Here is a 16,122-nt window from a genome sequence, read left to right as displayed (position 1 = left end):
AATGTGTGAAAAATCTCAGATCTCACATCTGTTTGTTGTAAATTGAGATGAATTTCCAAACTTAGAGAAGTTGAGCAGAAGAAGCAGGTACCGGAAAGAAAAACTTGAATATTTCGAGACACTTGAATTAATGGTCTTGTTAAAGAAATGCTAGATTTTAGCTTCGTGATATCCGAGACACATCAACTCACCAATTATTTGACCCTTGCTCACTGCGATATATGCATTTCAGCATGTACAATCAACCTAGAATGCTGCAGCTGTAGCTAAATACTGAGAAAATTGCAAAGGCATGCAGACAGTGAGAAAAACTTTCGGAAAGTAACTACAATATAACAACCTTATATTAAAATTGTAACAAAACTGCCTTTTTTCTACAGCTGCAGCTGCAATTTTGTTTTGTAACTGCTTCTAACTGCAAGTTATACCAGGAAATTTTAATATATGAAGACAAAATACAAAGAGAAAGTTGCACATTGTACCCATTTGACAATTTATATATCATATATTCTATCGTGAAGAGGACGTAAGATTGGGAATTAAAAAAATAAGAATAAATTAAGGTATCTCAGAGAAAAGCCAACTTACTTGATAATACAAAAGCACATGGAAAGAATCAGTTTTATAAAAGAATCCGTGATATCTTTTTCTTCTCCTTTGATGTTGAAGGCACATGCATGAGAGAGGCTTTACTAACTGTAAAAAGGATATCCTTCAACATACAGACATGTATGATCCAATCATATAGCATAAGTTACTTATCCAAAGTTTCGAAAAAATCTATGTTTTCTAATCTCCAAGAAAGCACATAATTTAAGGTCTTAATAGCAGTATAGACATTGGGGCATGGAATAATATTGCATAATTAGAGGAACAAATTTGAATAATGGCAGTATGACTTTGTAATATACAAATTCAAGCATTTGGAGATTGTAAAATTGATCATGCATTCCTGCAGAATTCACAGATTGTAAACCAAGATTAGCACCTAAGGCACCGAGATTAGAATCACTTGTGCACCAAATAACACCAAGTCTGTCAAATGAATGTTTGGTTTATCAATTTATCAAGTAGTCCAACTCTGTCATATACTGCCTTCTGCGAAGGTGCATATTTGACTTTTAATCTCCATCATTTTCTTCACATTCTGTATCACCAATATATTTAAGAAAAATCATAAATTTCTTCAAAAAAAAACTTTGATTTGTATGTATGTATATGACATGACACCCGATGTTCTAAAAATATGTTATGTTCACAATTTTTTGTGTCAAACACTCCACTAGGTACACTAACACAAACAAAAAAGGGAAAATAATGTAATACCTTCATCAACTACTTCCATCACCTTTCATTTATCCTCCTCCTGAGAAGCATCCAAATTCTCCTCGGTGACTTAAAAGAATAGTCTCACATAACCACGTAAATCTGAAATTCAAGATCCAATACATACGCACATACAAATATATATACATACACACATACAAACTTTTATTCATATAGGATGAAAAAAACATCAGTTAAAATTCAAACTTATATTCAGACAACAACATCATTTAAAATCAAAATACTATAGTAAATCAAAAAAGAAAAAGAAGGTAGAGAAAATATCATATCACAAATCCGAACTATAAATTTTGAAATAATGGGTGTACGATCGATTATCCCTTCAGCCTGCACAAACTTTTAAAATTAAACAAATTAAACAAATTAAACAAATCATATATAAATATGTAAATATATATATTAAAGTCAGTGTTCCAGAAATCGCTAGGCGTGCCAAGACGATGAGGGTACCTTCGAGAGATTAATCGGCAAGTCGGAGATTAATCAGACCGATTAATCGGAACATTAATCGAAAGAATATAAATATTATTTTTAATTTTTATAATTATATAATGATCAATATGTCAAATATTTGTTTGAAAAAAGAAATTAGAATGATATTAAACAATATCTACACATTTGAGATGCATTATGTACTAATTATTGAGTTTATAATATCAACTACATTTTAATTCACACTTTTAAATTAATTATAGTATGTTATTTTTATATTTTAAGTGAGAAAATAAATATATTAGATTACTTGTTAGTTCTTACCAATACTTTATATTTGAAATTGACATGATATTGTGTGAAATTATGAAATTAATGAATTAAAATTATAAAAACGTAAAAAAAAAAAATTATTTTCCGCCTAGACCGCCTAAGACCGATTTTTGACAGCGTAGCCCGCCTAATCCCGATTTTTACCCGATTTTTAAAAAAAACGCCTAAATCACCGCCTAGGTTCGAGTCGGGGCGTTCTACCACCGCCTAGCGCCTAGACCGATTTTTAGAACACTGATTAAAGTAGACAGCGAAAATTGAGATATAATAAAGATGAAAGGAGAAGGAGAAAAAAGAAGAAGAAAAAGAAGAAGAAGAAATTAATTGATAGTGTGTATCGCCATTCTTGAGAGATACGTGAGAATTAGTTACAATTTTGAATTTTAAAAATTGATTGAAAATGATGATAATATACATAATAGGCTAATCCATATATTCAGTTACTAATTTGCTACACTCATGGAGCAGTTTAGGTGTAAGTTAATGAGTTGAGATAAATTTAAATGTGAAAGATTTATAAATATGTGTATAATATAAAATTTTATATGTAAAAGAATTAAATGAGTCATGTATCAAGGATAAATTAGTGGGCAAGTATATGAACAATAATAGCCATTAAGATAATATAAATTATGGAGATGAGCTATTGAAACCTAGTTATTAATGTTAATTTGATGTAAAAAATAAGGTAAGTTGTACATGTAGATGTAGTGCGCCCGTATCTCCTAAAATTGCAGTCACAAACTCATTAATCAAATACGATTCGCGATTCACTGCCAAGTCTATTCCCATTTCTCAAGCCGGGATTAAAGTGATTTTACTCTGCCGCTGGCTTCAATTTTCTGGGCGAGCTAATTGATTGCGCCTCTGGGGTTGTTTGTATTAACAAACACAAAAAAAGAGGGCGGGTAATAAATGTCATTCTCCATTTTCATCTCCTCTTCTTTTTTATACTAACGCCAACCCGGTGATTGTTTACAACTTTTTGGATTATGTTTTTGAATTGCCAACTATATTATTCCGCCTATTGTTTTTGGTATTAGTCCTCAACTTCATTTGTCTATAGTGTTACCAGTGCTGCTGCTGCTGCTGCTATGTGCTTAAAACAAAGTATTCAGTTTTTGATTTTTTAATCGAGTCAGCATAATATTGGTGGTAGACTTTAACTAGCCTAGGAATGTTGTAAATATGTAAATCAATAGGTAATTAACGTTTATTTTGGATGTCATACCTAAATTACTTTATAATGATTATGTCGTTTTATATCTAATCTTAATCACATTTTATTCTCTTTTTATTGGTTGATAGACACAGCCAATTATTGGAGGAGGTGGAATAATCTAATATGCTCGGAGTCTCTTATGGACAGCTCCTCCTCTTGATCGGAGCCGTTGTTGCCTTTACAGGTGCCTCCATTTCCTTCATTTTTGTATGTATGTATGTATGTGTTACTAATTACTATGTGTTTAGTTTCATGTCTATCCCTATGTTTTCTCGCTTGCAGGCACCCATTCCTTTTCAATTGAATATTTTTCCACTAATGTATGTGAATGTCCAAAGCTTCAATAAAATTTAAGTTGTGATATAATATTAATTCAACCCTATTAGGTCCAAAGGATTTCCCACGTGTTTCCAGAATAGCAGGGAGGATGGCTGGTCGTGCAATTGGTTATGTTCAACTAGCTCGTGGTCAGTTTGATGTTATTATGCATCAATCTCAGGCTCAGCAGGTGCCCCCCCTCCCTCTTTTTCTTTACTGTATCCCTCACTAAACATCGTATTACAACGACTGAATATACACTATCATCGTTATATGAATTGGAATATAGGTTCCGATTCTATTTTCAGTTTTGGATATGATATTTATAATTTTCAACTGACATACCTTGAAGGTTAGAATCAACCCAGCTTTGAATGGAGTGAACAAGTCTTTTAGATAGTTTGTAATATCCTGTGCTCCAAACTACTACACTTGTGCAGCTGTGCAAGTCATTGTCTGATTTAAATTTTTTTGTCAGAAATTTTTTTGGAGATCCGTAAAAGATTGATTTGTAGACGATTACATTTACCCTGAACATTTGTTTTTCTAATATAGTATGTGTAACTTTATAATTTCTTTCAAATAATCAAGTGTATTTTTTGCAACATACGTATGAAAGCGATTATGTGAAGCCTACAGAATAAGTAAAAACTAATTTTTTTAATCAATGCATGTTTTTTTCTACAAAGACATGTAGCTAATAATTATAGTTTATAGAAATTCTTGCAGATAAATAAAGTTATTTTATGATTAGTTAGAAATCAAAGGATAAACTTAGTTCTGAATATTAACATTCTTGGAAAAAGAAAATTAATTCTGCAGTCAAAAGTAGTTTTGGGATTAATCAACTGTAATAAATTTACTCTGAAATGTGAAGTGCAGGCTCATATTTGTGGTTTGATGAAAATATTACATGGTGTTGACTGTGAAGAGTAAAGTAATTTAAGTGTAGTATATTGTAGTTATTTTTGAGCTGAATCTTTCTTGCAAGGCGTAGTTCATGGACCTACTAGCAATTTTGCTAATTTTCTTGGTACTATAATGTCTTATTTTTATGTTTTCAGAAAGATACAATGTTTGCATGTTTGCTATGTTTAAACCAATTTAGTAATCATATTTTATATTTTTTTAGGTGCATAAAGAACTAAAAGAAACAATGGCTCAGTTGGAAGCTATACGTCATGAGATTAGGACAGTCTCTTTTATGAATCCTGGTCAATTGACGACAAGACTTGTGGATAATCTTGACAAGACAACTGCAGCGAAAGGTATGATTTTCTCTTAAAATCTGTAGTTTTTTTTTTGTGTGAGCACCAGATCAAGTTATCCTTTTTCCGTGGCGTTGAGCAGGAAGCACAGAACCGGAAAAAGTAACAGAAGAGAATGTATCCAGGACTACTCCTAAGGTTGGTGCAAAATAAAGCAATAGTTTCGTTACTTGAATAAATATCATGCCTCCTTTTTTATATACTTCAACCATAGTCTGATTATCTGCAGGATTCCAGATTAACAGCCTCAAGCTCGTTTCATATTAACAGCAAAGCAACTACCTCGAGCTCGTTTGAGATCCACAGCAAAGCAACCGCTTATGCATCTTTAGCTGAATCTTCTGCTTTTAATTCTGGGTCTGGGACTAGTGAGATAAGTGGTGATTCTGGTCTTCTTTCCATCATTCCTGTATCAGCAGAAAGTGCTGGATTGCTCCCAAAGCGCAAAGGTGAAAACCTTATTCTCATTTTTTTGGCCAAGTGAAGCCTATCACTCAAAGTATATTTTATGCTTTACATGTTACATTTTTGGTTCTATTAGTATCAGTCAGGTTCTCAAGTCGTATCAGTGCAATAGAGTATCTAAACTCCTGATTGGTATGTGTGACGGATGGCTTCAGTGTGAGAAGTCCTCTTGCAATTGATTATGTGCTTCTTGGCACCTTTATCCGAGTAAAATTGTATAATTTGACATTTTGGAAAATTTAGAGAAGCACTAATGGCTTTCATCCCTATTATGTGCATCTTAAATTTCACGAGGTGACTGATTGTACAGTCGTCTATATAAACGTGAATTAGCATCTTATGAAGGATTCAGTTATAACTTAGACTGGGACACATGATATGTGGCAAATATTTTTTAAACGTAGCTTAGTTCCCAGATGTGGTGAACATTCACATAACATGCAAGTTTATACTTTTGTTTTTTTCATAATCTGTTACTGAATCCATATAAGACCTTGTTTGTGCAAAGTTTTTTGTCATGTATTAATTATCTAATTTGTCTAATACCAGGAAATGTCAGTGGATCTGACCTAGTTTTGGAAGCTATTGTAGAGGCAGAGGTGGCAAACAATGCAAAAGAATTCTTCGCACAGCCTCAAAGTCAATTGAAACCCGAGTAACAGATAATGAGTTCATATTTTATTTTCGTCGCTGTCTTTTTGACCTTCGCTATTTAATTTAATGCAAACATATTTGTTAAGTATATTTTATCAAATTTAATAGTAGTTTTATCACCTCAATATTTCTATTGCCTTGCAGTGTGTAATTGGTAGTTTCTAAAGGCAAAGTAATGCTTACATTAAAACTTTTGTCCTTTGTACTCGAGAGCTGTGCTAATGTTGCTGTCGCCAAATATTCTTTCTATATGCCCTTAAGGGCTCCTTCAGTTTATCTCCCTGGGGTTTCTATTTACGGGGGTTTCTGTTGTTTTCTGCTTGGTTCCTTATTGAGCTCTCCATTTTTCTGGGCACTTTCCTGATCTTATTTCTACGGAATTTCCCCTCGGGCTTAGAGCATCTCCTACAACGTTATGTAAAATGGTTGTCTAAATTAATATAAAATGATAGTTAGCTATAATATAGAAAATGAAAAAGTGTTTCGTCTGCAATGGTGTTATCTACAGTGGTTAGCTATATATTGAAAAATACATTTCATGAGTATCAGTTATAGGCAAGTTGTGAGGTTACAAACTTACAATTAAATAGATCTTAAATATAAATTAAAATGGTAAGATGATGAGATAATGCATTATAGAGAATTGTAGTAGTTCTACAAATATAGCCAAACAACCTAGGTTATGTAAAAAAAAATTTAGCTATGGGCATATAATTTCATTATGCAAATTGGTCGTCTAATGCCACATAGGATTTAACTAAGGGGTTTCTTCTACCATAAATAATAGGAGAAATGTTAGGAGAGATGCGGTAGAAAATTCAAATGACATTTTTATCTATGATAAAATTGGGGGGAAAGTGGCTGGTAGTGGGTCGGGTGTAAGTAAAATTCTATCTATTGGGCTTGAGGAGGTGGAAACGGATGGGCTAGAACTAAATGTCAGGAAGAGGATAAGAAGTGATCTAGAAACGTGAATAATTATTGACGTAGATGCCTCATTACCAAATATTACAAACAAAGGTGACATTGACTCACAAAAGGAAACTGGGATTTCTGGAGGGGATTTCTCAGCAACCAAAGACACTGTTTTGGCTACGTTTGCGAAGCAAGCTAGCCGACCATTATGAATTACTTAAGCTGGAATTGCAGGGGTATGGGTAACCCTCGTGCAATTCGTATATTTGGAGATTTGATCAAATCTCATAACCCAAATTTTATTTTCTTATCAGAAACTCTTGTTGGTAAGGACATTGAAGGTATTGCTGAGAAGTTTGGGTATGCTAGTTCGTTTACAGTAGATAAAGTTGGTAGAAGCGGGGGGCTAGCAATTTTATGGAAGCGTTCAGTTTCTTGTAATGCAGTGGATTCATCCTTAAATCATATTGATGGTCATGTGATGGAAAGCTCAGGACCAAGCTGGAGGTTAACATGCTATTATGGCTATCTAGAAGCAGCTCGTAGACGGGAAGCATGGGATATGTTGAGGAGGTTGGCACAAGGATAATAATTTACCTTGGTGTATTGTTGGTGATTTTAACGACCTTTTTGCAGCTGATAAGAAAGGTCCTCACCCACATCCTCAGCATCTAATGAATGGGTTTAGAATGGCTATAGAAGACTGTGGTCTGACTGAATTAGACCTGGTGGGTGGTGATTTTACTTGGGAGAAAAGCAAAGGGAGTCTAAGTTGGGTTAGAGAGCGGCTTGATAGGGCATTTGCAAATTCTGAATGGTGGCAAAAATTCCCTCTCTATAAGTTAACTGTAACTCACACTATCAGCTCTGACCATGATCCGATAATTTTGGAACCTGTGTGTGTAAACCACTCTAGGAAGCAGTTTTAGTTTAAATTTGAAAATACATGGCTAAGTGAACCAAATTTCAAAAATGAGGTAACTGAATATTGGAAGTCGTTACCAGTTATGCATATGCTTCCAAAGCTTTTGACTGTTTCTTCTTTTTTGGCGAAATGGGGTAGAAATTTTTTCCATAAATTCAGGGATAAAGTGAGGAAACAGAAGGAGGTATTGGACATGTTAAAAGACAGAGATGATGACTTAGGGATTCAGCAGTATTTTGTAGAAAAGAATAAGTTAAATGATTTATTGTTTTATGAAGAACAATATTGGAGACAACGGGCTAAATCATTCTGGTTGACTGAAGGAGACACGGAATTGAAATTTTTCCACTCTGCAACAACAAAGAGGAAGAAGAAGAATCACATTAATCATTTGATCAATGAAGATGGAGATCAAATAACGGAACGGGAAGGAATGAAAGAGATGGTGGTTGATTATTTCAGAAATGTTTTTGCTCGGGATAATGGTTCTGAAGAGCAGGAGGTATTAAACGAGAGAAGGGTGATCACTGATGCACATAATGCTAAACTTACTGCAGACATTAAGATCGAGGAGTTATTTGAGGCTATTCGGCAGATGCATCCTAATAAATCTGCAGGACCTGATGGCTATAGTCCTGCATTTGTTCAGCACTTCTGGGATATACTTGGACCAGAAATATTTAGGTGTTGTTCTGATTGGCTAAAGAACCCATCGTTCCCTGCAAATCTGAATGATACAACGCTTGTATTGATCCCTAAAAAAGAGAGAATGTGGAGAAGCTAACAGACCTCCGGCCTATAGCATTATGCAATATTCTATACAAGATATTGGGCAAAGTTTTAGCCAATCGACTTAAAAGCATTTTACCTGGTGTAATTTCAGAAAACCAATCTGCCTTTGTACCAGGAAGGAATATTTCAGATAATATTTTGGTTGCTTTTGAGTTGCTACATCACATGAAGAAAAAGAACAAGGGTTCAGAAGGAGAGGTGGCGTGAAAACTTGATATTTCAAAGGCATATGACAGAGTCAGGTGGGATTATTTAAAGAATCGAATGAAAGTAATGGGGTTCTCGGAGAAGTGGGTCAAATGGATAATGTTATTTGTCAGATCAGTGAGTTATATAAATTAATTTTAATGGCCGGTTAGTAGGGCCAATAATACCAAGGCGAGGGTTTAGATAAGGAGATCCTTTATCTCCTTATCTATTTTTATTCTGCATTGAAGGCCTATCTCACTTAATTAATAATGCTGCTGTTGATGGTTCGATAACAGGAAGTCAGATAACTGCTAATGCCCCAAAAGTCACTCATCTACTCTTTGCGGATGATAGCTTCCTGTTTTTAAAGCTACAGAGGGAGAAGCTAATGCAGTAAGAGTTTTGCTAAATAGATATGAAGGTAGCTAAATCGGGGATCTTTTTTAGTGCTAATGTGAGAATGGATAAGCAGATTGAAATTAAACATATGTTGGGAGTAAGTAACGACTTGGGTGATAGTAAATACCTAGGCCTTCCTTCACTTATTGGGCGTGCTAAGAAATCGGTGTTTAATTTTATCAAGGAGAGAATTTGGAGAAAGGTTCAAAACTGGAATCACAAGAGTTTGTCTAAGGCTGGAAAATCGGTGATGATAAAAAATGTGGCTCAATCTATCCCTACTTATAGGATGTCTTGTTTCCTTATTCCAAAATCTTTATGCACAGAGATGGAAAGATTAATGAACGGATATTGGTGGGGATCGGGTGGAAATAATGCAAAAGGAATTCGTTGGTTTGGTTGGAACAAAATGGCGAGAGGTAAATGCAAGGGGGTCTGGGTTTCCGAGATTTACATGGTTTTAATCTGGCTCTGTTAGGAAAGCAGGTGTGGAGAATTTGCAGCAACCCAAACTCACTAGTGACTCGTCTCTTTAAAGCCCGTTATTTTTCAAATGATCATATTCTGAATGCAGTTAAAGGAAAGTTTTATGTGGAATGGGATTTGGGAAGCCAAAGAACAGCTGAGAAAGGGTTTTCGTTGGATCCTGGGGATGGTAAAGATATTAAAATATTTCATGATCCTTGGCTAGAGATGCACAAAAAGCCCGGGGGCCAAAAATCTGGCCCGGCCCGATCCGGTCAAAGCCCGGTCAAGCCCGGCCGGTTAAAGCCCGGCCCGGTCCCGGCCCGGGCTTAGGGCCTTATATTTTTAGGCAAAGCTCGTCCCGGCCCAGTTAAAAGCCTGGGCTTAGCCCAGCTCGGCCCGATTAAAAGCCCGAAAAAGTCCGGTTAAAATCTGATTATTCCAATATATTTTTTTTATATATTTACGAATTCACATTTATTATAAATATAAATAATACTTTAAACACATATATATTTACATATTTGTGATTAATAATATTATTTATATACTTCATTGCATAAATAATGAAAGAAGATATAGTAAATACATTATATATATTTGGATAATAATGATAAAACATATTATTCTATACACATGTTTATTTTTGCCGAATTTAAATATTTTCAACGAAGTAATGTTTTCATAAAATATTTCATGTAAACTAATTCATTTTTACGATGATCTAGTTGCTAACATATGTAGTTTTCGGAATCTCTAATAAAACTCGATCCAAATTAAATTAGAAAAAGCCCGGCCCGATCCGATCCGGCCCGAAAAAAGCCCGGACTCTGATATTTTCGAAAAGCCCGGCCCGGTCAAAGTCAAAGCCCGAAATGCCCGGTCCGGTCAAAGCCCGGGCCTTTTGTGCATCTCTATCCTTGGCTAAGGGGCAAAAATGATTATTGTGTGGAGGATAGTCACTTGAATGGCATCAGGAATGAGAGTGTTAGCTATTACTTCCGTCCTCAAAGCAATGAATGGAACGTGCACAAGGTACAACGAGATTTTGATGATGTTCAATTAATTCTTCAAACAAGAATACCACAAAACATGGCCAGAGACAGAATAGCTTGGATGGCTTCCAATACTGGGGAATACACGGTGAAGACGGGGTATCAATTCTGGTCGGCACAATTTCCGGGTAATGCAGATTCTAATAGTTCAACAGGATGGAACAAGTTGTGGAAGCTACGTGTTCCTCACAAGATAAGAACTTTTTATGGCGATTTTGCAACAACACTATTCCTGTTAGAAACTTATTACGAAGCAAAGGAGTTGACACAACAATAATGTGTCGAATGTGCAATGTGGACATTGAACACTTGCTTCATGTCTTTTTTGATTGTAGATTCGCATCTGAGTGTTGGCGAAAAGCAGGTACTGTGTATGATATGCAAAGGGTTGAAAAAGCTCCTCCATGGTTGCTGGATAGAATCACAAATGAGAAAGCTGAGGCTAGCGAATTGATAGCAAAGGTAAAACTATCACGGCATCTGTTACGCTGGAGATTAGCTCGAAGCAAATAGGAGAGTGGCAATAAGCGATGAAATGGAAATCTTTACTCAATGCTGCGACAAAACGAGGAGGTATGCAGGAGAGCATGAAGTGGTCACCACCTTCTAAAGATTGCTTAAAATTGAACGTGGACGCCTCAGTTGTTGAACGTGGACGCCTCAGTTGTTATGGGAGATTCTTCGTTTGCCATTGGAATGATAATTAGAGATGACAAAGGAAAATTTATATAGGGCAAGAACATGCGTTTCCCTGGGATGGTTACAATTCTGGAGGCCGAAGCGAAAGGAGTTCAGGAGGCTATTAAATGGCTTGAGTTTCTAAACTCAAGTAATGTAACTGTTGAATGTGATTCAGAAGTGGTGGTGAAAGCTATCAATACCATTTGGAAGTTGGTCATGTTTTTTAGAGGTGTAGAGCAAGACTCTGTAATAGAGCAACTCTCTCTATGTCATGTTAAGAGGCAACAAAACCAAGCTGCTCACCTTCTGGCTAGAGTAGCATGTTTGGTTAATTGCTATAATATATTTTTGTCTCATCCAGATTTGTTGTTGAAGATATTATCTTCGGATTATTCTGCTTAATGAAATTTCCTTTAGTTTCAAAAAAACTAAGGGGTTTCAATGCATTGGGTTTGACCCAATTCTTAATAGGGGTGTTCATCAAAAAGCTCGTACCACCAAACATGAATTTTAAATTTCGTTGTGACGGATTCAATGTTATCCACACCCCAGTTCTTGGTAGGGGTGTTCATCAAACAGCTCGCACCACCAAACATGAGTTTTAAATTTCGATGTGACGGATTTAATGTTATCCACACCGTATTCAAATCGAACCACATTTTAGTATAAAAATAAATATAACTTATGTTTTTTTAATAGTTAAACATACGCACAGGCCATGAGGCGAACTCTTGACCTCCTTTAGAGGAGTGAAGACCACAACCACTACACCAACAAAGCCAAACCTTTGTTGGTGATAAATTTAACATTTAATTTATGAAGCCAATCAACACTCTTGTCGAAGGTCAATTATGCAAGCACTGGTAAGTCGGTCTCCCTATTCTCACCACATTGATAGAAATTTTCTACCGATTCTTGTTTTAAGAGACAATCACGTATGCCACTAGTTCTAGTTGGGTCACAGTACTAGGCTTCCTGCACTGATTTTTGGCTTTGTAGGCTTTAAATAGCAAGCTTGCTAGCACTGGTTCTTAAATATATATGTATGCAGGACTTTTGTTTGATTATTTAATAAGATCATCTCATTTTTGTTTGTTGTATATTTTTATCTTTCTGTAATCTCCACCTGCCATCATCTTTATCTGATGTATGACCTCATCTGTTTAACCAATCACCATCTAGTGATATATACTCGAAACATAAGCACCCATGACAGGCCTTAATTTATCAATTCGTGAATTGAATCGATGAATTTGATTACTGTTCACACTAAATCAATTTATACACCCACAAAATTTTATCATTACTATTCGTCAAATAAATAATTACATAACTAGCCATCGTATCTAATTAGTAATAATATAGTTTAAATATCATATATATTTAACTTCAAGTGTATTATTTAATAATCCCATAAATAATATCCTTGAAGAACAATTATAATTTTTTTGATAAGATTGTTGATAATTTTAGATTTTTGAATAAATTTTTGTTAAATCATATATTGACACGTGTCTTTATGATTTAGGTGACGAAAAACTTGCTATGTCCAATAATTGAAAAAGAGTCATCGTGTATGATAAAAGAATCAATGAAATCCAGAAGTTTCGACACTTAACTTGGAGGTATGTCAAATCACCTCAAAAGTAAACAGGAGAGCCTTGATCTGTTAAGAGGTCCAATAATTATGTTAGTAAAGTGGTACTGGTAGAAGTATTATGGACTCGAGCAAGTCAGAATGGGTTATTGGTTTATTTTTTTTAGTATTACGTCATTATTATTTTTCTTTATTTGACGCCCTATGAAAGCAGGATGTGGTAGGGGGTTTTTATTGCATTAACTTATCATTGTACTTCCGCGAGATGCCCACTGTTTGGTCATCTACAGGGGTTTACTTTGATCCTATCTGTAATGACTACAAGATTCTTAGGATTGGATCTTATCAGTCTCCTCTACGAGTAGAGCTTTATTCCACAAATTCTGATACTTGGAGAGTAATTGAAGTAGATACAAGTTTTTGTACGTCAGTTATAACTTATAAACTGTGGTCCACTTATAAAAGGGTATATTATGTAAACGGCAGAGAAGGACTAATGTCGCTCCAACTGCATAATGGGATGTTTAAACCAGTCCCATTACCTAGTATTAAGCTCCGGGAAGTAAGCAGGCTGAGGTCCGGTATTTTTGAATATGAAGATCGTGTAAGATTAATCTTGAATTGCCATGGTGATGAATCACTTGGCCTTTGGTCATTAGACGAAGATGATGGTAGTGGCGTTGTATCTTGGACAAAGAACTTTAATTTAGAGAATGTTTTACGTTAGGTTTTAGGATAGGGTGGACAATTACATATTTGGGTGAGGGAAAACTTGTTACACAAGAGAATTGGAAAAGAATAATTCTGTATGATAATAAAACAGAGACTTAATTGCATAAAAATGGTATGAGTTATAATTTTTTTGCACAAAAATGGCTAATATATAATAATAGGCACTCGTATGACTCATATATAATTTTCTTGCCACCTGATTGCATTCAGTTAGTTATTTTTAACGGACAATAGGGTTTTCATAAATTAAAGTTGTAATTGTACGAAGATGACCTAATTATAATATTTTTTACACAAAAATGATCAATCATGAAATTAAAATCAAAGAGCATTTATAAGATAAATCAATCACGGAATAAAAAACCAAACAAAAGCTACAAATTAGCAAAAAAAACTTGTTTTTTCATAAAGGTAAACGACTTTACTTTTGTAAAATTAAAGAATCACACCTTAATCTACATTTCTGCGACATAGCCAAGACGGAAAAAAACATCTTAATCTATATTTCTGGGACAGAGCCAAAACGGAAAATGGTAAACCATAAACCATGTTTCAAACATAAGCATTCAGAAGTATATTAAACTTAACGCATTAATCTTCATCTTCTTCGTCTCCATCTCCGCCACTAGTTTTTTTTTGAAGCAGTCTTATGGTTCCTTCACTTAACGCTATCAGGTCGACCACCAGCAAAGGGACTCGTAAGTGAAAAGTCAATATACTTATGATAATACACTTTCACCATGAACGAGGGAACATTAATCACCTGCCTTCCAAAATTATAATATCCACATAAAATAAGTGTTAAAACATGCATATCAGCCATGTCTTACTTAGAATTATTTAATTTCTTATTTTCATGTATAGTCTGATAACATGGAAAAAATAATTAAGGATACTAATGAAGAATACTAATGTACCAACATATCATGAATCCAAACTCCATATCGAATTGTAGGATTCAAAATTTTATGTTAGACAACATCTAGAAGTGATAGTTAGAGAATATCAAAGTTTTACATCTTAGGAACGAGACAACCCATACAAAATTTTTACAGTTTCAATAAGCACTATAAGCTAATGAGCATGATGTAAAGAAATACCAAAATATTACAGTATAAAGCCAACACATATAGAATAAACTAAAGAGAGACCTCCAGGTTATACAGAAAAAAGCAAAAAAATACACACAAAGTCATGCACTCGATTTCACAGAAGAAATCAGCAAAATCGTTCTTTTTAACAGGGCCTCACAGAAATGTAGAAAGATATATAGTTGCTCTTTAGTTTTTAATTCCGTGACTGATTTAGTTTGTAAATACTCTTTGATTTTTAATTCTTTGATAGATCATTTTTGTGCAAAAAAATTATAATTCAGACCATTTTCGTGTACTTACATCTTTGATTTAAAAAAAAATCCTAACGTCCGTTAAAAATAACTAACGGAATGCAATCGGGTGGCAAAATAATTATACATGAGTCATACGGGTGCCTATTATTATATGTTAACCATTTTTGTGCAAAACAAAATATAACTCATGCCATCTTCGTGCAATTAAGTCTAAAACAGAAGAGATAAAGAAGTTTTGTCACCCAGATTGGAAATATGTCATCTCATCTCACAAGTTTACCGACAACCTTGTTTCCATCAAAGGGTTCTATAAAATTAGTCAAGTGTGTTAATCCATGATTTCTGATGATGCATTGAAGAAGTCTACAGTAAATCAGATTGTTAGATTAGATAAGTATTAGAGTTTTGTTTAATGTTAACTTAGTTAACTGGATAACCTTTGATTTATCTTTTCAAAACAAACTCTATTTTGGATAAACCTAATCCATTTCAAATATCCTATCTTTATCAGGTTTATCTCTTTCAAGAAGCAAACTAACGGATTACTGGTTTATACTCATTCAAATATTTCAAACCTAAACTTATCTTTTATTATTTTTCAAAAGAGTTTGAAATACAATATATCCGTTACATGTTTTCTATATATACTCGACTTGATGTTTTCCAGAAAAACAACTCTCTACACTTTCAATCTTATTCTTTTCTGAGAAAAACACTCTCTTGATTACATACATTGTTTATCCAGTTAATTGAGAGTTATAGTAGAGTTGTAATCTTTCATATCATAATCTTTGTATTTGGAAGAAAGGTGTATTGTATCACTTGTCCCGGGTTGTGGGAAGTTTGATTACAAGATCAAGGCCAAGTAGCTGTGTGCTAGGTAGCTGTGTGCTAGGGAAAGGGTTCTTTCATTTGGGCCAAGATTGTAATCAAGTAAAGTTTGTAAGTACTTTATTTTAAGTGGATATAATACATTCTCTATACT

The 16,122-nt window shown here is 34.4% G+C and overlaps 2 protein-coding genes across 3 annotated transcripts; both read left to right on the top strand.

The window, feature by feature from the left end:
* Positions 1 to 2,751: 2,751 nt before the first annotated feature.
* LOC141720518 (uncharacterized) lies at positions 2,752 to 6,315 on the top strand. Of its 2 annotated transcripts, none has more exons than XM_074522962.1 (7): positions 2,752 to 3,020; positions 3,421 to 3,518; positions 3,721 to 3,842; positions 4,785 to 4,920; positions 5,003 to 5,058; positions 5,135 to 5,369; positions 5,935 to 6,315. In XM_074522962.1, exons 2-7 carry the CDS (start codon positions 3,458 to 3,460, stop codon positions 6,042 to 6,044), a joined length of 720 nt encoding a protein of 239 aa, XP_074379063.1. In that variant the 5' UTR covers positions 2,752 to 3,020; positions 3,421 to 3,457; the 3' UTR covers positions 6,045 to 6,315. The 2 variants fall into 2 exon arrangements, with proteins under 2 accessions (XP_074379063.1, XP_074379064.1); XM_074522963.1 differs by having other exon boundaries at positions 2,755 to 3,020; positions 5,150 to 5,369.
* An 877-nt stretch (positions 6,316 to 7,192) lies between these two features.
* LOC141719258 (uncharacterized) lies at positions 7,193 to 7,883 on the top strand. Its single transcript, XM_074521630.1, has 2 exons — positions 7,193 to 7,496; positions 7,591 to 7,883. Exons 1-2 carry the CDS (start codon positions 7,193 to 7,195, stop codon positions 7,881 to 7,883), a joined length of 597 nt encoding a protein of 198 aa, XP_074377731.1.
* Positions 7,884 to 16,122: the final 8,239 nt, after the last annotated feature.

Source organism: Apium graveolens, chromosome 4 (assembly GCF_009905375.1).
Source record: "Apium graveolens cultivar Ventura chromosome 4, ASM990537v1, whole genome shotgun sequence".
In the NCBI taxonomy this organism is placed as follows: Eukaryota; Viridiplantae; Streptophyta; class Magnoliopsida; order Apiales; family Apiaceae; genus Apium; species Apium graveolens.
The sequence above is the reverse complement of the archived record's forward strand: the minus strand, read 5'-3'. Positions and strand labels throughout refer to the sequence as shown.

Excerpts from the sequence above, each read along its gene's own strand:
- LOC141720518 (XM_074522962.1), top strand. The coding sequence starts at position 3,458 with ATGCTCGGAGTCTCTTATGGACAGCTCCTCCTCTTGATCGGAGCCGTT. Across the intron at positions 3,519-3,720 it reads AGCCGTTGTTGCCTTTACAG|GTCCAAAGGATTTCCCACGT; the intron begins GTGCCTCCATTT and ends CAACCCTATTAG. Across the intron at positions 5,370-5,934 it reads ATTGCTCCCAAAGCGCAAAG|GAAATGTCAGTGGATCTGAC; the intron begins GTGAAAACCTTA and ends GTCTAATACCAG.
- LOC141719258 (XM_074521630.1), top strand. The coding sequence starts at position 7,193 with ATGGGTAACCCTCGTGCAATTCGTATATTTGGAGATTTGATCAAATCT. Across the intron at positions 7,497-7,590 it reads TGGCTATCTAGAAGCAGCTC|CTGATAAGAAAGGTCCTCAC; the intron begins GTAGACGGGAAG and ends ACCTTTTTGCAG.